At 67.5% G+C, this 19,708-nt stretch overlaps 1 protein-coding gene across 4 annotated transcripts in view; it reads right to left on the bottom strand.

Annotated features, from left to right (window-relative positions):
- Positions 1–418: 418 nt before the first annotated feature.
- RSPH14 (radial spoke head 14 homolog) overlaps positions 419–19,708 on the bottom strand; it is a 48,826-nt gene continuing 29,536 nt past the window's right edge. Inside the window, exons 1-5 of one of the 4 annotated variants that reach the window (XM_086349084.1) lie at positions 7,013–7,448; positions 6,695–6,828; positions 2,150–2,375; positions 1,792–1,928; positions 419–740 (exon numbers count right to left, since the gene is read on the bottom strand). In XM_086349084.1, coding sequence (XP_086205210.1) covers positions 502–740; positions 1,792–1,928; positions 2,150–2,375; positions 6,695–6,828; positions 7,013–7,095 — 819 coding nt within the window. In that variant the 5' untranslated portion in view covers positions 7,096–7,448 and the 3' untranslated portion in view covers positions 419–501. Of the gene's footprint in view, positions 741–1,791; positions 1,929–2,149; positions 2,376–6,694; positions 6,829–7,012; positions 7,449–19,708 lie in introns of those variants that run through there. The other 3 variants (XM_086349086.1, XM_086349083.1, XM_086349085.1) reach the window with 3 other exon arrangements.

Genomic DNA, 19,708 nt, shown 5'->3' with positions numbered 1-19,708 from the left:
CCGGCCCAGGCTCACTTAGGGGACTTGGCTTTGGGGAGCTCAGCTGTTTGAGGGGGAGGCCTTAAGGGCTACCCTGTGCCGAGCACTCATCCCTGGGGTGCAGGTGGGGGGCCTCTTACAACTCACCCTCCCCCAGCAAGAGCCCACAGGGGTGGCACCTGTGGCCTGCCTTCCTGCTACCCCTGTGGGAAGCTGGCTGACCCGCGAGCAGGGCTGCACCCCAAGGGCCTGTTCACCGGAGTGTCCAGCCCCGTCCTCCGCCCCGTCCCTGCTCTCTGCCCTCCCAGGGGCCTCGAGTGCAGCAGGGGGGTGCAGAGAGGCCTCCTGCCTGTCCCCGAGACCCGAGGTCAGCCTGTGGCCTGGTCCTCCCAAGCTGGGCGTTTCCCCTTGGCGAGAGAGAGGAGACAGAACCATCAGGTGCCACCACTCGGACCAAGATAAAGAGGCTCCGTGCGTTTATTCGGGCATGGAGTCGTGGGGCCGGGGGTGCTGGTAGGAGGCTCAGGGCTTCCACTCGATGACTCTGATGGCGATCTGGGCTGCGCGCTGCACGGCCGGGCTGAAGTCCTCCTCGAGCGCCCGGAAGGTGGCCACGTGGGGCTGCAGGAGCTTGCGGCCCTCAGGTGCCTCGGCCAGCATGGTGAGGGCCTTGATGGCGTTCAGGCGTGCCTTGCTCAGAGACGAGGTCAGCAGCTGCAGCAGCGGGCGGGTGGCCTCCACGTCCAGGGCCGCATACTTCCCTGCCGGCCACCGATGCCAAGTGTTCCTGGGGTGGGGGGAGCCCTGCCCACCTCCCAGGCCCCCCGGCCGTCCGTGCCCACAGCCTGAGCCCCACGAGCTCCCCGCGCCGGCTTCTCCCCAGCCACCAGGTGCCTCACCAGGCAGCGTGAAGGATCTTTTGAAAATTAAACTCCAGTCGCTGCCCCCTGTCCCCGCTTGCTGAAATGCCACGCTTAGCCCCACCCTCCTGCGTCAATCACTTCTCGCTGCTGTCACACTGGCCAGCCCCCTTGGCCCAGGTGCCCCCGTCATCCTGTGGGTCCACCCCACACCCGCTGCCCCCAGGATACCCCGACAGTCTGCTCTGCCTCGTGCCCCTAGGTCCCCAAGCTGCAGACCTCAGAGGCCAAGGCATCCACGTCTCCACCGCCCACCTCACCCCCACACTGGGGCCTGGCCTGCCACGGGGGCTCAGGGTCGCTCGGCAGGAACGCCAGCTCAGGGAAGGTGGCCTCATGTCCCCAAACTCCCACGTCGCCGGGGTCCCTTGAGAGCCCCCAGCCCTCCAGGCGTGCACCCAGGATGCCCGGGGGGACACTGAGTGTGGACCAGAGCGGGCGGGGGTGGGGGTGGCCGGGGGGCTGCGGGGGGCTCCTCAGAGCAAATGGGGAGCGGCAGGACTCCCAGCGCTGGGGGGTCTGCCGCTGACTGAGGATCAGAGGCCCAGGCAGCCCCGGGGAACCGGTCCGGGCCCCTCCAACCACCCAGGGCACTGACTTGAGTGTGGGAGTCGGGGTGCAGGGTAACCTCAGTTCCTCTTCGCCCCCCGGCCCCGCCCCAGCACACTGGGGAGAGCGCTGCTGGGCTCCATCGTCTGCCGGGAACTCAGGAGGACTGGCTCGGGCGTGGCAACCGAGTCAGTCCAAGAATTTTGGTTCACAAAGGACTGGGTCAGAGGCAGGACTTCCAAAACCAGGGAACCGAGAGGATGACAGGGAGGGGCCCGGCCGCCCCAGAGGGGGCGACACCGGCAGGTCGGGGCCGCGGTGACCCCCGCCCGGGCCGCCTCACCTTCGGTGGTCACCGTGGCGTTCATGAGCGCCCCCGCCGCGTTGGCCTGCACCTCCTCGTCCCTGTCCTTCAGCAGGTGAACCAGGATGGGGATGACATCATGCTGCCACACCTGGACCTTGCCCTCCGGGGGGACGCTGCGCCGGGCACAGGCTGTGAGCACGGCCACCCTGGCCCACGAGCGACTCGACGCCCTGGGCTCCCGGTCCTGACTGCACAAGGCGTCTCCTGGGCCTCCCTTCCTCACGGGAGGGGGCGGGACTGGGGGCCTCCTGGGGCACAGACTGTCGGGCCGCCCTGGTGGAGGGGTCCTACTCCCCCAGGGCACGCAGGCGGGGGCGGCCAGCCGGGGCCTCACCTGACGGCGATGAGCGTGCGGGCGGCTTTGCTGCGGATGTCGCAGTTGGTGCTCAGAAGCTTCTCCTTCAGGAAGGGCACCGCGCGGCTGGCCAGCGCCTCGGTGGCATCCTCCGTGAGGCAGGCAGCCAGCGTGTCCAGCAGGAGCACCTGGATTTCTTCCTCCTCCCGCTGCAGCTTCCACACCAGCGAGGGGATCAGGCCGCTGTTGACGATGCCCAGGGCCCCTGTGGGACAGGAGCAGGGACGGAGCGTGGGCCTGTGGCCACCCCCCACCTGTCACGTGTGCTGGAAGCCGGAGGACTGCGGCGGGGGGGGGCGGAGGCTGCAGTATCTGACCAGATAAATTACAAATCCCACCCTCTCCTGCTGCCAAGCAGGGGCCTGAAACCATGGCTGACAAGCAGGGGTGGGAGCTGTGAGGTCACGGAGGGCCCCAAAAAGTCCAGCCCTTGGCCACCTGGGATTGGGGGGCACCCGCCTGGAACGGCGGCCTGAGAAGCAGCAGCCGCCCCTGCGGGACCCGGGCACACGGGGGGCCTTCCCCCTCCCCCAACCACCATGAACCAGAGGGAAGCCTGGGGTGGGGGCGGGGGGCATCAGTCCCTCCTTCCACCCACAACGCGACGTCTCTGTGATACCCGGCCAACCCCGGGGATGGGAGAGAAAGCTGGCCGGGGAGGTTACAGGAGGAAGGTTTAGAGTTAACAGCACAGCGTCTCACATAAAAAGGGCCGCGCCCCCATCCACAGTGGGTGGACGGTCCATAGATTCCGGCCGAGGGGTCTGAAGGGGCCCAGTGCCCAGCAGGGAGGGGCCCCGCCTGGAGCCGCCTGCCCGACCCCTGTGAAAGCTTCTGCCTTACTCCTCCCAGCCTGCCCACCCTGGGGAGTCAGCACACAGCTGGCTGCCCAGAGGAGACCCCAGAGACGGCCAGGCAGCACCCCAAGGGTGCTCCTGAGTGCTCAGAACTACTGGCAGAGCAGCCCCCGCAGGGCAGGGAATGGGCCCCCAAGGAGGGTGCCCAACAGCCCACCCCCTCCCCAGCAGTCCAAGCTGCCCACCGTGAAGCCGTCCACGGTCCCCTGCCGAAGCTGCCACCGGCCGACACCTCTGTCTCCTGCCTTCCCAGCTCAACCCACTAATTTACTCCAGAGAGACAAATAAACAGGTTAATTAGCCTACAGGTCTCTGAGTGCCAATTAGCACCCAGGGATTTCCTCTTTGAAGACATCTCCCAGCCTTCCGCCCTCGGTCCTTGAGAGCTCACGTGGCAGGGGCCTGCGGCGAGGAAGGGCAGCGTGTGCAGGGGCCCCCAGTTGCCCCCAGCTGGCTTGCTCCTGGGGCGTCAGGTGGAGCCACCAGCGCCGCCCATTTCTTCTCAGGGCACTCACAACACAGGAAAAGTGTTTTCCTGTTGCCTCAAGAGTACTGGGTTGTCTACGTTGTGGGTTTAATGTTTATTTTTGGCTGTGCTAGGCCTCCGTCCTGGCTCAAGGGCTCAGCATCCACCCTGCAGCACATGGAGCCCTAGTTTCCTGAGTATGGCTCGAACCCGTGTCCCCTGCACTGCAAAGCAGGTGCTTAACCACTGGACTGCCAGGGGAGTCCCGTGGTTTGACACAGACTAAAGGCAGAAGAAGGCTAAGGTGCACTCCTAACTGTATCCAGCGTGTGACCTCAGACAAGCCGCTCACCCTCACGGAGCCTGGTGTCGTCATTACTGGCACGAGCCCACCTGGCAGGGGGCAGTGCAGTGTCAGAGGAGGAGGGGTGGGAGGGGGCTAGTGTCAGGGACTAGTATCCCCGTGTGCCCAGACACGGGCCTGGCACAGCAAGGGGCTCAGAGCCCACGGAGTTCCAGCTGCAGGCCGGGGCCTGTGGGTGCGGGTGAGGGGTGGGAGGGGGCTTCAGACAAAGGCTGCACAGTTCCTGCCCTGCGGGAACACCTCTGGGTGGTCCCCGCCTGCCCCTCTGGGGGGTCTGAGTGCTCTCGCCCCCTCAGCCCTGCTCTCCGGCCTGGCCACCACCAGACAGGTATACCCGGCCCTTCCCCTCAGGCCTCCCAGCCACAGCCCCGCTCGGCCACAGCCGTCTGGATGGCCACTCCGCAGCCCACAGTGTGGAGGTGACAGTCTGACCCTCTGAGAAGGACGGCACTGGCCGTCGGAGGGATACGGTTCCTGCCTGGGGGCTGCACCATGCATCAGGGCTGAGTGGGGTCTCTGCACCCGGGCCAGCCCAGGGAAGGTGCTGCTGTGGACAGGTGAGCAGCGGGAGTCACGCAGGAGGGAGAGGCAAGGCCTTCAGCTGCCCAGGGCTTTCCTTCCAGCATTGCTGGGCCTGGCTCATTTGGAAACGGGAGATTTAAAAATAAAACGCGTGCGGGGTGCGCCTTTCTGCTCGCTCACTTCGCTGCTTTTCAGCTAAAAGGAGAGTGGAAGGCCTGGCTATTTATAACTAACCCAGATCTGGCTTGTTCTAGTTGGGGGGGGGGGCAGTGGTGGTGCACAGACCCCAAAGAAACCCGTCAGAAAACCCACCAAGACCCCCGACTGCCCGGCGGCGAGGTTGGGGTGAGCGGGATGGACAGGTGGGGCTGGGAGAAGAGCTGGCCAGAAGGGGGCGCCCTAGGACGGTGGGGAGGCCCGGAGCGAAAGTCAGCGGAACAGTCGTCACCACCTGGGGCTGACCCGCGTAGATGAGGCATTCCAGGTCCTAGGGGCCCCGGAGGCTCCGGGGGAGCTGGGCCTCGTGGGGCAACAGCATGACGCCTGCGTGAGCCAGGGGAGGCCTGGGTCCAGTGCGGCTGCTGGGCCCGGAATGGCTGGGACCGAGGGTCATGATCCCCAGGTGTGCAACCCCTGCAGTGGAGGTTTGGCCATTCCCGAGTGCTGGGTGGGCTCAGGCAGCAGGGTGCCCCGTCCCCCTTTCTCCCATGGAGCCAGCGCTGTGCTCTCCCGTCCTGTGCTCTGGGACAGTGTGGACCCGGCCCCAGGGCCTGGCATCCGCCCCGGTGCCCAAACCTCAGCAGGCCTGGCCTCCACCTGCCTGTCTGTCTTTTCAGCCTCGCGCGGCCCCGGCTCCACCCTCGTGCCTGCCCTGGCTCGTGGGGACCCTGCTCTGTCCTCAGCTTCGGCCCCTCAGGAGCGCCTGACACGGTGACCACGTCTTCCTCCCAAGATCCCCCCACCCCATGGCCCGGGGATGCCCCCCTCTCTGCGTGCACGTCTCCAGCGGCTCCTCCTCGGGCTTCACAAGTGCCTCTTCCGGCATCTCCCTCCCACTGGCTCCTCTCGGCCCCCAGCCTCCATCCAGCCTTTCCCAGACATGCCAGGTCACCCGGCATCTCCCGGCCTGGCCTGAGCCTCACAGACGGACTCTGCTTTCTTCCTGTCCCTGGGCTGACTAGCTGACGTTTTCTTACTTGATTCTACCCTTGAGAACGACCTCACACAGTGGGACCAGGCCTACTGTGAATAAACGTGAAGACCTTGCCATCCTCCTCCTTAAATTTTAGGACCCAAAACTCTCCCGCGGTTCTTAGGCCAAGCTCCCTAGTCCCATCCAAGGGCCGCCAGCAGCTGCTACCGTCCCCTGACCCGTGCCAGGCTGGGTGGCTGGCATCCTCGGGGCTCCAGCTGTGCTGATCCTCTGGCTTCGTCCCGGCCGCACACGGCTCAAGGCTCAGCGGTCTGCCCCAGCGCGGAACGGGCTTCCTCCTGCCCCAGCTCGCAGGCCCCCTCCATCCTGAGCGCAGAGGAGTGAGTGCTTGCTGAAAGGAGGGTGAAGGTCACTGCTCGAGGTGGGGGAAGCACTCACTTCCGCAGTCAGGGGGCTGGGGGGCAGCAGCCTGGCTCATCGGGCCCCTCATCTCATACCTGGACTGCCCTGCGGGGTCTCCCCACGCTCACAGCTACATGTGCCTCTGCAAACAGCTGAGTTTGGACCCCTGGTCCCTCAGGTGCCCCGCCCTCTCTGCACGCGGGTCAACGTGCATCTCCCGTCAGAATCACCCTCTCGGGACCACCTGCTCATGTCCCCTGTGATAGGAGCAGCAGCTGAGGCTCATCCGGGTGAAGTAACTTGTCAAGCGTGTACAGGGGGCGGCGGCGGAGTCGGGGCTGTGCTTCACCCCCAGCTTCCTCTGCACCACCCTGGAGCAGGGTCTGTCACGGCCACTGGCCTCTGAGTGGCCCTCTGGGCAGAAAAGCCCATCCTGACCCGGCCTGGCGGTGCAGGCGTGCACACAAAGGAGCCCCCGATGGTCGGCCACTTCCCATTGGTCCTCAGGGGCCACCTGCAGCCAGCACGTATCAGATCTAGTCTAGACCTCAGTGAGTCATCCACCTAAGGATGCCCATCACCGACGTCTGTCCGTTCTCTAACCGTGTGTAGGCGGCACCTTCACAGGCCTGGGCTTGGCCCACCACCCCATCTCCTTCAGCCAACAAGTGGTCTGACCCTGGTACTGTGACCATACAATGAGGTGTAGGGGTATAAAGAAGGGTTAGTGAGGAGCATCTGCAGGAGCATTTACATTTACCTGGGGGCTCTGAGATGCACGGCGCGTAGGGGAGGACAGAGGAGCACTGACATCTTGGTTCTGGCTTGAGTCTTTTTAAGCACAGGGACGAGGGGCTCCTGGCTCCGAGGCCCGCAGATGGGCTCCCCCTGAAACTGAAAGCAGAAGCTGGCAGACTGCCCTTCTCTGCATTTTGCTGAGCATCCGAGCAGTCTGTGAGCTTCCCAATGGCGCCCATGGGCCCTGGCCTCAACAGAACTGGCTCCCTCCCGCCTCTCTTGTCTGGAGGCGCCGCTCCTGGGCCCCTCCCACTCTAGTATCCTCCCTTCCAGGGCAAACCTTCTGTGGCAGGATTGCCAGGGACCCTGATGAGCCCTAACCCTGCTGGCCCGAGCAGCAAAGACGACGAAGCCCCCTTCCATCGCTGCAAGACGTCGCCGGCGTAAACCTCCAGGGTCCGCACGGCCCTTTCCCACGTCCGAGGCGACCGTCGCGACAACTCAGAGCAGCAGGTGCCACTAGTCCCGCTTTGCAAACAGGCCTCACAGAGGTCAACCGGGTGTCCAAGGTCGCGGAGCTCAGGCTAGGCTGGCATCTGGGCCGGTGACGGCGGACGCGGCCGGGGCCACGCACCGCTCGCGCACTCGGCCTCCCGGGGCGGCAGCGGGGAGCGGGGTGGGCGCCCGGCCTCGACGCAGTGAGACCGCAGGGCCCCTCCGGGTGCCGGCCGAGCGGGCGGCGCGCGCGTGCGGGGCCGCGGAGCGCACGGAGCCCCGGCACCGCCCCCTCGGCCCGCCGTCGCTGGGCCGTGGGCCTGTCCGTCAGCCGCTCGCGCCCAATGGGCGGCGGGCCGGCGGGCGCGGGGGCCTCCGCCCGCGGTTGGCCCGGCAACACTGCGCGCTGGCGGCTCCGCCTCCTGCCGGCGGCGCGGCGCGGCGCGGGGCGGGCGGGCGGACCCGCGGGCGGCGGCGGCGCGGGAGAGCGGGCGGAGGGAGCCCGGCCGGCGGAGCGTGTGCGCCGCCCGCGGCCCGGTCACGTCCCCGCGCGGGCGCCGCCGCCCCGCGCCGCCGGAGCAGCTCGGCCGCGGCCCTGAGGTGAGCGGGCGGCCCCGCGGTCGGGGCGCGCGGCCCCCGGACCCCGCCCGGGCCTTCTGTGCGGAGGGGGGCCCCGCCTGGGCCGGGGTTGGGGGCTCCGGGATGCGGGGGCCGGGCGCGGAGCGGCGCGCCGCGGATGCCCGCGCGCCGGGCAGGGGCGCCGCGGGCCGGCAGGTGCGGGCAGGGGCGCCCGCGCCCGGGTGTGCGGCGGGCCGGGGGGCCCCGGGCGGCCACTGGCGCGGGGCGCGGGCCGGCGAGCTGCGGGTGCGGCGGGGTCTCCCTCCCGGGGCGGCGATGGTGATGGTGAGGGGCCGGCGCGTGGCCTGGGCTGAAGCGGAAGGCGTGGGCCCCAGAGGCCTGGGCCCCCGGGGGACGCACGACTCGCGGTCGTCGTTCTCGCACCCGAGCAGGTTCCTCGCAAGCATTTAGAGCGAGAGGCGAATATCGACCCGCTGCGATTGCAATATGTTCTCGGCTCGATCTTTTTTTTTTCCCTTAAAAGGCGGTGGGGGCCCTGGGGTGCGGTGGGGGGGGCGGTAGAGGGGAGGGCCTTGGGCCGGGGCTCAGTGCCCTGCTGCCGGGGGCCCGAAGGGTTCTTCTGGCTTCAGGGTAGCAGCCGAGCCTCCCCGGCGTCGGTGGCAGAAATCCTCCTAGGCCGAGAATCGGGGTTCTCTGTGAGCAGAGAAAGGGGATGGGAGGGCGGCACCCAGGCTGGGAGCCCTGTGTCTGTGTGGGGACGCAGGGCCCACCTGCTAGGAGGGCTGCTGGTCTCTCTCCCCCCTGCACCCCCACCGAGGATCGTGCAGTCTGCTCCCGTCTGGAGGAGGCTCCTTGGCCAAATTCAATTAAGCAAATGTTTACTGAGCCTTTGCTCCCCTAGGCCCCTGTGCTGGGGTGGGAGTGCACTGGCCCTGCCCTCCCGGGACTGACTCACTGCCCCAGGAGGGACAAGTGTCTGCTGCTCGGAGAACTCAGCCCTGAGGGTGGGTGTCGTCAGGGGGCCCCTGGGTGGGACTGGACTCAGCTGGGCCCCGTGGGCAAAGTGATATTTGAACTGAAGCTTGAAGGACATAGGCACAGCTGGGGTGGGCCTGGCGGGCAGAGGGCAGAACGTGGGCTGAGGAGCGGACCGGGCTGGGGGGGCACTCAGGCAGTTGGGTCTGGCAGGGGCACCGGAGGTCAGGCGGGAAAGGGCGGAGGCCGCCGGAGGCTGGAACGCGGGAGGAATGGCTGACCCCCTGCAACCGTCAGCGGCGGCCGCTTCCGGGGAGGCTTGTGGTATCCTCACCCGAGCGAGGAGCAGCAGCATGGCCCAGAGCCCACCGGACCGGGGAAGAGCCCAGAAGACCCCGAGGTGCTAGCAGCCTCGGCCAGCCCTTCCAAGCAGGGCTGGGCTGCTGGGTAACCGGCTCCCCCTTCCTGGCCAGCACGGAGGGTGATGGTGTTGAGCTGGTGGCTCTGTTCCTCCGGGGTGCGGACCTTCCTGAGCTGTAACCGTGGAGACGTGGGGGTCTCCAGGGAGGGGCCGATGGCAGGGGAGGCTCTGAGTTAGGCAGCGCTGTGCCTTCAGCATGCCTCACGCTTCACGGACAAGACACTGGCGTCTCGGGTAAAGCGCGTGTGTTGTACAGATGCTGATTTTCTCAGACGGGAGGTGAAGAGTCACTTTCGTCCCCCTCAGCAGGCCGGGGTGACCTTCTGTTCTGGATCTATTTGCCTGCCGCTGCTGAGGGTGTCTCTGCCCTCCCCCTGAAGGGGCTGTGTGTCGTTCATCTATGCAGTGCGCCCCCTCCTTGCCCCCCACCCGCCCCCCCAGACACACACCAGCTCTTGGCTGAGGCCCAGCTCACTACAGGGAGAGTGGGGCCGCCTGCCTGCCTGCCCTCACGGGGCGCAGCCTGTGCTCGGGGGCCGGAGCTGCTCGCCTCTGTGCTGTCGCCTGGCCCCTCTGCAGGGACCCGCCACGCAACTCCAGACGGGGGGCACGGGGAATGAATTCTCTGCCCTGCCCTCCCCCCTGCTTCTCAGCTCTTCTGTCTCCTGGAGTCCCGGGAGGACAGGTTCCTGGTCTGTCTGGAGCTTCTCCGGTGATCCCAGGAACTTCTGGGTAACCAGGGTCACGTGGCCAGGCTGCCCAGGGTCCCTGCAGGAGGCCGGGGCAGAGGGGACGCAGAGCCAAGTGGCGGGGAAGGCTGGCCTCAAACTCAGGGCATGGCCCCAGCGGCCCAGACCCCACTGCCAGGCCGCCCCGTGAGCACACGCGATGACTGCACGCCGCACCCTCCTGCCCAGCTGTGAGGACACGGCCTCCCTGACCGCCCCATGCCGGCCCTCGAAGAACCTGGATTCTGTGTGGCGTGCTCCCGGCTGCCAGCCGCGTCTGGCCTGGCAGGAACCCTGGAGGAGGCAGATTAGCCACCCCGCACCCCCAGGAAGGAAGCCCAGGGCGGCCGAGCCCCAGGGCCGGTTCTGTGGGCTGGCAGGGAGGCGGCCCCTGGAAGCTGACAGAAACGTCAGGGCAGACACTGAGGCTCAGCCCTGGCGGGAGCCCTGAACCACTTGTGCAGCCTCAGGGGGCACGGCGAGCCCCAGGGCCGGCGGGCGCAGACCACCGCCCCCCGTCCCCCCCAAGCCTGTTCTTGTCCCCACCGCAGGCAGATCCAGGAGAGCCCTGCCCGTCCCTGCATGGCCCTCCCCGGCGTCCACACTGCCAGGGCGGGCACTTCCTGTGAGTGAGCTAACAGGGACCAACCCGCAGGGACCACCTGTCTCCCTGGGCTGCCCCACAGGGGAAGCGGAACCTCACCCGCTCGCCCGGCTCAGCCGCGGGTTCCTTTGCTGATCTTTACACGAGGGCTGGGGCAGCGCCCAGTGCAAGCACACTCAGCCCCGAGGACGGACAGACACCCCGTGACCGGCATCAGGCAGGACAGTTGCCGTGAAGGAAACCAGTGCGGCGGGTGGGAGGGGGCGTCTCTGTGGCGGGGCTGTTGACGCAGCGCCTTGGAGAGGCGACGGTCGAGCTGTATGTCCCCCAGGGAAGAGCGCCAGGGGGAGGGTGGCCGCTGCAAAGGCCCAGGGGTCAGGGAGCTGCCATGGGGGGCCGGGCGGGTGGGATCACCCTTTTAAAAGAGACCCACCCGGTGGACGGCGCGGGGGCCACCGCTGTGCTCGTGGACAGGGGCTGCTGACCCAGGGCGGGGCCAGGCGCCAAGAAGGGGTCGGACGCAGGGGTCAGCTGAAAGTGGGTCCGCCAGCGGGGCAGGGGAAGGGCGGGGCCGGCCTCGGCGAGGAGGCGGCCGCAGAGGCTGCGTGGGGCGTGGGGAGCGGGAGCGATACGGGTGGACCCAGGCGCACGTGGTGGTCTTCAGGGAGAGCCGGCGGGCGCGGCGCCCTGGGGTCCGTACACCAGGGGCCGGGGCACGGGGGTCAGCGAGGCTCCTCCGGGTTGAGGACGGGTGGAACCAGGAGCTCGGATGCGGGCCCCGGAGGAGCATGTTGGCGGGAGGGGTGGGGTCCCCCGCGGGGACCGGCTGCACCAGCTGCGGGGCCCGTGTTACAGGTCATTAAGCGTCTGTGAGGCCCGTGACTGCAGAGCGTCAGGCCGGCGGGCCCTGTGTACGCGCCCAATGAGGCCCGTTGTGGAGCGGTGCCCCGGGCCAGCGCCCACCCTGTGCTTCCCTTGCCCCCACCCCAGCCCGTGGGCGGCGGGGCCAGAGCCGGCACCAGGGGCCGCAGGGGCTGCCGCCCGCCCTCCCGCGCGGTGCTTCTCCCGCTCTGTTTGTGGGCCCTGGCCCTCGGGCAGGAGGCACGGCCAGATGGCGGCGGCCTGGGCCGCCCGTTGGCAGGAGTGGGCACACGTGGTGTGCAGCCTCATAGACAATGGCTTCCCGGAGTTCGTCTCTTTTCCAAAGGGACCTGCTGCACATCACAGAGTTTGGAGTTGCCTGCTTCTAAATTGGGGTGGTGCTCTCTCGCAGAGAAGTCCCTGGAGGATCTGTGAAAGTGCTAAGGAGTGAGCCTGTTAGAATCCTCTGCGTGGGGGTGGGGGGTGGGGGGTGGGGTCGCAGACGTCGGCCCCGCCTGTGGTCGAGCAGCCCTCCCCAGCTCCTCCAGCTCCTGCCTCTCCTGATTTTGTGCTGGCCTGACCTCCTGCTCAGTGCCCAGCTGTCCTGAGCTGTGTGCGTACCTCCGGCCTGCCCACCTGTCCTCCCTTGCTTCCTGGGGCCCCTCAGAGCGACCCCCAGGACCCAGCCCGCCCCCCATAGCCCTGGCCGGCACATGTGGGTGTGGGACTGTCCCCCGGTGTGGCCGCCCCCTCACCCTCTCCGTTACCTCTGACGTGCTGTGCAAACATATTTCTCCAGAAAACGCCGGGAAGAAAAAAATAATTAGAGTGTTGCCTCCATTATCCAATTTCTGATTAATCAAACTCTCTTTGTTCTCGGCCAAAATCTGTTCATTTCCCTGAAACACTGGGCCGGTGCCAGGCATTGATTTCCTCTGTGATAACTTCACGCAAGCGTGCCCATGCCCGGCCTCGCCCGGCGGGCGGCGGCCGGGAGGAGGGTCCAGGCGGGCCCCACCGGGAAGCCACCCCGTCCCGGGCTGGGCCCTGCCCCACGCGGCCCCGTGGCCCGCTCTCCAGGTGCGTTGGCCTGCTTCTCGGCCGTGCTGCGCAGACGCGGGGATCTTTGTCCCCCAGCCAGGGATGGAACCCACAGCCCCCCGCTCTGGAAGTGCAGAGGTGCTCCAGTCCTGTTGCTGGCTGTCCTGGGCGCTTCTGGGGCAGGAGACGGAGGAAGGGAAGGGCGTGAGCGGTGTCTGGGTGCCGAGGGTGGGGCGGGGGGCGTGGGGCCTGTAGGCTTGGGGGGCCAGCCTGGGCAGGGGGCTCGCAGGCAGGCCGGGTCAGGGTGTAGCCGGGCACACGCCTTGTCCATCACTGTGGGGACGCCCCCGGCCTTGCTGGAAGGCTTCCCGGAAGTCCCCGGCCGCTCCCTGCCCCGAGGGGGCCCCTCCCTCGCTCGGTACAAAGGGCGGGTGCGTTCATCTGGCACCTGCTTCCTGCCGGGTACCTGTGGGCCGCGGGACACCTTAGTGACAGAACCTGCCCACAGCCCCCGCCCCGCCCCGCGGAGCCAGCATCCCATAAGCGCGAGGGCACTGCCACAGGTTAGGAAGCCACAATGTTGTGTGTGGGTCATAAATAACGCTGGGGCGGGGGCGCTGAGCTCAGAGCCGCCCTGCCTTTGTGTCCCCAGGGAGCAGGGAGCCGGGACCCGCTGGCTGTTCGGGGGCAGTCCAGAGCAGGGCCTGGGGCCTCGGCCTGCAGGAAGGAGGGGGCGGGGGCCAGGCGAGGCTGAGGAAGGCCCTGTCCTGGGGGAGGTCCTGACCTGCTGCTGGGGGGGGGAGGCCGGAGCCTCGGCTCAGGGTCCCCTGGGAAAGGTGTTAGGTCTCAAAGGCACTGCTACGGCTGCGCGCTGCGGGGCAGAGTCTCCCTGGCCTTGGCGGGGCGTGGGCAGGGTGCTACAGGCACCGGGGGGGGGGGGGGGGGGACGCTGAGGGAGGCCGGCTTTGCCCAGGGGGCAGGTGCCGGGAGGGCGGCCTGTCCCTGTCCTGTCCAGTATCCCTGGCATCTGGGCATGCAGGGGTCATCTCAGAAGGTACTGTCGTGTCCAGAGGCAGCAGAGAGTCTGGTTCTGCTGCAGTGATGTCGGCCAGGCCCCGCCTCCCACGCCAGCAGCGCCGCCTCCAGAGGATGGGCGTCTCGGTGGGAGGTGTGCACTTTCTGCCCTCTGGCCCCTGGGGGTCCCTGCCAGGGAGCCCACACCGAGTCGCCCCCTGGGGAACTGTGGGAGGGACGCTGCTGCGGTGGGCCTGCCCTTAACCAGGCCCAACAGGTGCCCGCTGCCCGCGAGCCCTCTCTCGGGCAGTGTCAGGCCAGGTGTCCCCGCCCTGTGTGATGGTCTGTCTCCTCCAGCGTCAGCTCTTTGGACCTGCTGCCACACCCCTGGGGCAGCTCCCCGACACACACCCTACTCCCGTCTCCATGGCGCTGCCCTTCCCCGCTTCCCCCACCAGAACATGAGCCCCGGGTGCTCTTCCCCGCTTCCCCCACCAGAACACAAGCCCCTCGGTGCACAGGCTCACTCCCGTGTCCCCGAGCCCAGAGCGGAGCCTGACACCCAGCTCAGGCCCCCGACGGTACCACAGTGGTCAGACGGGTCCGGGTGAAGATGGTCGCCCATTGGGAGGGCCTCAGGCTGTGGTCTGATGAAGTGGGCTGAGGGGGTCAGGGCAGCAGTTCTCTGAGACAGCATCCGTGCTGAGCGAGGCCAAGGGAGCAGCACTGACCCCCACCGCGGGGTTCCTAGCAGGGAGGGGTTCAGCCTGGGTGCGCCCTTCTACGTGCTGGGGGCTGGGTGGTCGCCGGGCCATGGAGAGGGCCTGAGACCCCCAAGCTGCGAGAAGTACCCTCCACCCGGGTCGGCTGCCTTCCTCCTCTGTCCTTTCCCTTAAGGGGAAAGCCCCGTGAGCTGCCTGGCTGCCACCCCTCGGCCTTGCTGACCCCACTGTCCAGCGGCAGCGGGCCCGTGGCCTCCCGGCAGTCCCCGGGCTGGCAGCTACGACCCCGCTGGTCTCGTTCCTTACGTCGGAGCTGCGACGGGCTTTCCGTTCGAAGCAGGAACAACAAGAGGGCACTTTTAAAGCAGAAATGTCTCAGTGAGAAGGCAGTCAGCTTAAAGAAAACGGGGCCACATACAGCAAGAACAGGTGACCGGCTGTGTCGGCACCAGGGGTCCTGGGGGGTCGGAGGGCCCCCCACCCCACAGGCAGCCTGAGGGCGCTGCCCGTTCCCCAGACCTGAGTCCTACACCCGGGGCCCCATGCCCAGCTCCAGCACCCTGCGAGGCTGATGCGGGAGCCGCGCTCGCGGGACGGCAGTGAAGGCCGTGCCCCACGGGCCCCAGACACCGAGGGTGCAGCCAGGCCCTCCCTCAGACCCCACCTCGCCGGCTTCCCGGGGACACAGTGTCCCTGAGGCCCAGCCCACAGCTGCCCTGAGTTCGAGGACGCGAGCAGACCGCCCCATGTGTCTGCGGGCCTGGGCCAGCCGGGCAGGGCCATGAGCCCTGAGGTCAAAGCCTTGTGCTTGGGCCGCAGCTCCCGCTCAGCGGGTGGAGGCGGGTCAGAGCCGCAGGTGAAGGGCACAGGCCTGCGGGGCTGTGGACGGGCCCAGGCCGAGCTCCAGCAGGCCCAGCAAGGGCGCCCGCGGACCGGTGCTCAGACGCAAATGTCCACCCGCTGCGGGACGGGGGAGCGCAGCTGAGCGAGCCTGCGTGGGAGCGGAGACTCGCCCTTCCTGGGAGGCAGGGCTGGGGCCAGCAGGGACCGTGGTCCGCGAGGGCAGGGCCGGGCCTGTGTGAGAGACGATCCTGGCCGGGAGCCCGTGGCAGAGGCACGTGGCCAGGCCCCGGGCACTGGGGCTCAGGCTGGCGACCCCCAGGTCCCCATGGAGGTGTCAGCCCAGGAGCAGCTCTCTAGAGCGTCAGCCTGGTGGCCCGGTGCTGGGGTGGTCTTGCCTGACCACACCGGCCCTGGGGTTTGGGCTGCCCTCCGCCCTGGGGTCCTTCCCTGACCCCCCGCACGGCTGGCCAATCCAAGTGACCTCTGCTCAGACCCCGCACGCCCCCTCAAACCCAGCCCTGCCTGGGAGCCCAGGGCTCAGCGTGGAGCGGGCTTTCCTGGGGGCGGGGGCTGCCCTGTCTCATCTCTGCCTCCCTGGAGGAATCCGGGCCCCAGGACAAGCCCGCCCCGCCCGCTGGGTCCAGGGCTCCTTGGCCCCCTAAGCCGATAAGCCATTCTCCGTCCCAGGGACCCTCTGGCTTAGGCCGGCTTGGGCACGACACCCGAGGTGACCTTGGCCCTGGGCTCCCTGCCTGCATCAGAGGTGGGGACCACAGGGGGCCGCTGGGCACGCAGTTGGGGGCTGCCATCCCAGTCGTGCTCCAGCTCTTGACACGGCCGCGGGGAGGGCGGCAGCAGACCCGGGAGTCACGGGGCTGGAGGTCCGGGCCAGGCCCCGGGGGGCGTCCAGGGGCAGCCCACTGCACGTGCAGGGCCCCACCGAGCCCGTGACCCCAGCCCTGGCCCCAGGTGGCACCGCGCTCTGTGACTCGAGGCCTGAGAGGGGCGTGTCCGGGGAAGGGGCCAGGGTGGGGGTCGAGGTCGGGACAGGGCGGCTCCGAGGGGAAGCATCTCTCTCAAGGCTGTGGGGGGGAGGGCGGGTTCCAGCCGCAGAGTCCTGAGTGGGCTCTGGGTTTGGGGTCCCACCCAGGTGGCCCCTGGGTCCACAGGCAGATGGGTCGGTGAGGCCACTGAGGGGGCCGGGGTGGAGCTTCAGAGGACGCGGTTGCCCTCACAGCTGTCGGGGAGCCCGGGCTGGTCCACCTGTGTACACTGAGCCCGTTTCCCCCCAGGGTCCCCCCTCCCAGCCTGGGCCAGACCCCGGGGCGCCCGCAAGCCAGCTGCAGCCGTCCCCCACCCCCACCCCGGGACAGCTGCGTGCAGAGCGTTCTGCATCCAGGGGTACTGTTCACACCCAGACGGAGTGCGGCCCTTGTCCCACCTGACCCGGAGAGCAGGCCGCCCCCCGCTGTCGGGCCAGCTCCCTGCGTCCTCCGCTTCCCCCAGGCCGGCCCGTGCACCCCCACAGCCCAGCGCCCCGCCCCAGCCTGCGCTCTAAAGCTGGGCCCCCATCACTGCTCACGTGCCGCCTCTGGTTCGATGCCTGCCCTCCTCGGTCGAGGGTCTCCAGCAGGCCCGCCGCTGCCCGCCGGCCAGCCCAGTGAGTAACTGTGGGTGAGGGCCCGGAGTCCACGTGCAGCCGTCTCGTCACAGCCCACGCGGCACACAGACGCGAGCACAGGCCTGCGTGCGTGTGCCCTCAGCACACGGCATGTAGCCACGCGGCCCCCGGCGTGCACCGTGGCTCCTGGCCGGCCTGCCCGCCCGCCCGCGCCTCCCCTTCTCTGTCGGGGTCCTGCCCTCTAAGTTCCCTGGTCAGTTTCTCCCCTGCGCCCCCCGCCTGCCTCTCCCAGCCCCACGCCTCAGTGGAATCCAGGCAGACCCAGCGGGGCTCCCGGGTGTCAGGTGCTGGGGACCGGAGAGCGGCTCCTGGCCAGGGCAGGACGTGGCGTCGGCCCCGGGCCTGTGCCTCTGGGCCGACTGGAGGCGCCCTCGGGGGTCCCGGGAAGCCCAATTGGACCCAAAGCACCAGGCCCACCGCGGAGACCCCCGGGGCTGTGGCTGAGACCCGTGGGCTGCAGGGAGGCTCTCGGGGGCCTTGGGCCTGGTTCTGATGATCTGTGCATGGCCCATCTGCAGCAGCTCCAGACTCAGCCCTTAGGGCACGGTCGCCCCAACCACGTCTCCCTCTGACCCACGCGGTGCCCTGTGGCCACCCCGGTCAGGGACCGCGTGACCAGCCCCACCTTTCTCACAGAGGTGTTAAAATACGCGTAGTGAGATTTATCCGTGTAACCGTTCTTTAAACGTGTCTTCACTCGTCTCTTTTTGGCTGTGTTGGGTCCTCTGGCCATGGGGGGCTCTTCTCTCGTGCGGGGAGCAGGGGCCCCTCCCAGGTTGGGGTGCACGGGCGTCCCACTGTGGCAGCTCCTCTCCTGGCGGAGCCGGGCTCTGGGCGTGGGAGTTGTGGCCCACGGGCCTAGTCACTCCTCCTCGGCACACTAAACCCTCTCGGTCCAAGCCCGTGGTCGAACCCACATCTCCCGAACTGCCAGGGATTCCTCGCTGCTGGACAGCCGGGGAAGCCCCTTTAGCCGTGTGTAAACAGGCGCAGTTCCGCGGCATCAAGCACACTCACGCCATGCAACCTCGACCGGCATCGTCTCCAGGACCTGCCCGTCTTCCTAAACCGAGACGCCTTCCCTTGTAAGCACAGCCCGCGCCGCCCCCCCAGCCCCGCACCACCGTCACCTCCAGCCTCTACACCTGTGACCCGATTCGGGACCACCCCAGCCCCACACCACCGTCACCTCTGGCCTCTATGCCTGTGACCCGGGTCGGGACTGCCGAGAATTAGAATCATGACAGCGTTTGTCCTGAGGGCCAGGCCTGCCTCGCTGAGTGTCGTGTCCCCGAGACTCATCCATGTCGTGGCCCGCGTCAGAGTGTCTTCTTTTTTGAGGCTGAATATCGTTCCCGTGTATGTTTCCATCCCAGTGTGTTGGCCCCTCGGTCCCGTCGGTGGACGCTGGGCTGCTTGCGCCTCTTGGCCGTTGACGGATGACGCTGTTGTGAACACGGGTAAGCGAGTATCTTGCTGAGACCCGGCTGCCAGTTCTTTGGGGTCTACACCCAGAAGTGGACTCACTGGGTCGTGGAGTAGATCTGTTCTTAGTTTTTGAGGGCCCTCCGGGCTGTTTGCCACGGCAGCCGCGCCAGTTGACTTTCCCAGCAGCAGTCCGCGAGGATTCCACTCTTCCTGGAGTGACTCCTTTATAGCTTGTGAGCTGGTACCTTCGTGCGGTTTTGATGTATGTTTCTCTGTAACCAGCGATTCTGAGCGTCTTCTCACGTGCTTCTGGCCATTCGCGTGCCTTTAGATAAGCGTCCACTCGAGTCCTCTGCTAGCTGTGACTCATCGTGTTTACCCGTGAACTTTAGGAGTTCTCGATGCTCTCGAAGCCGGTCCCTCAGTAGGGGCACAGTTAGACGTTTTCTGCCCTTCTGTGGCTTGCCTCTCGGCCTGCTGATGCCAGCTTTGATGCACAGAACGTTTACCTTTGATGACATCCAGTTTGTTGTCTCTCTCGTTGGCTGTGTGTTTGGTGTCGCGCCCCAGAAATGAATGCCTAGACCCAGTATCAGGCAGCTTTTGCTCTCTGCTTTTTCCTGAGAGTCCTATAGTTTAAGGTCTTTGGTCTTTTTTAGGTTAATTTTTGTATGTGGTGTTTGGTAAGGATCTCAACCCGGTAGGAGAGACCTGAGAAGGGGCAGGCGTGGTGGGGAGGGGGGAGCCCACTGGAGGGGGGTACGGGGGCCTGAGGGGGCTCACGAGGGAGCAGGTGGGTTTCGGGTGGCCCCCCAGGCCCCCCAGGGAGGGGCTGTGCGCAGCACCGCGAGGAGGCGCCGTCAGTGCTGTCTGTCCGGACGCCGCCCTGCACGCAGCGGGCACTGGCCCGCTGGACCCCAGGCCGCGTCACCTGCCTGTGCTGAGGGGTGTGGGGGTCACCTCCGGGGCCTGCGTGTCTCTGGTGGCCCCGGACAGCGGGAGGGACCTGCTCTCCTGGGTGACCTCTGTCCCTGTCACCGACCAGCTGAGGGAGTTGGTCACTTGGGCCTACATGTGAGACTTAATGACCCCAAATTGAGAAAATCAGAACTGACAACACCAGGCACCTGGTAATGTAGCAGGCATTCCCTTTAGGAGGCTGGGCCCCCGGGAGCCCTGGCGGCTGCTTGGCTGGAACCAGACATGCAGAGCCTCTGGCCAAGGGCCTGGCGGAGTCAGCAGCAGCACACCCACCCGGCCCCGCCCCGCTCCAAGCGCGACTCCTGTCTGCAGACCTTTCTTAAGGCTCGAATGCAGAAAACATGGTGAAAGGCACAAGCCCCTTGAACTGTCACAGCCTAGAGCTCACTGCTGCTCGGAGCGACTTCACAGACCCCTTGCTCACATGTACATGCACACGTGTGCCCTGGGGGTTCACGCGTGGGGTTGCTGCCAGCATAGTGTTCACATTGTCCTCAGCACTCGATCTGCAGGCCGCTGCATGCCCAGCGGAGACCATCTGGGGGTCTCTGCTCTAAGCCAAATGGCCAGCCTCGCTGGGGCTGCGCCGACTGGCCCATCGTCCAGTCATCGTCTGCCCTCAGCAGACGCGTCTCCAGGTGCGCCCCTTGCCCTGGGCTGCGG

Source organism: Bos grunniens, chromosome 17, assembly GCF_055505025.1.
Source record: "Bos grunniens cultivar Pamir isolate PY7600 chromosome 17, Bosgru_T2T1.0, whole genome shotgun sequence".
Lineage (NCBI taxonomy): Eukaryota > Metazoa > Chordata > Mammalia > Artiodactyla > Bovidae > Bos > Bos grunniens.
The sequence above is the reverse complement of the archived record's forward strand: the minus strand, read 5'-3'. Positions and strand labels throughout refer to the sequence as shown.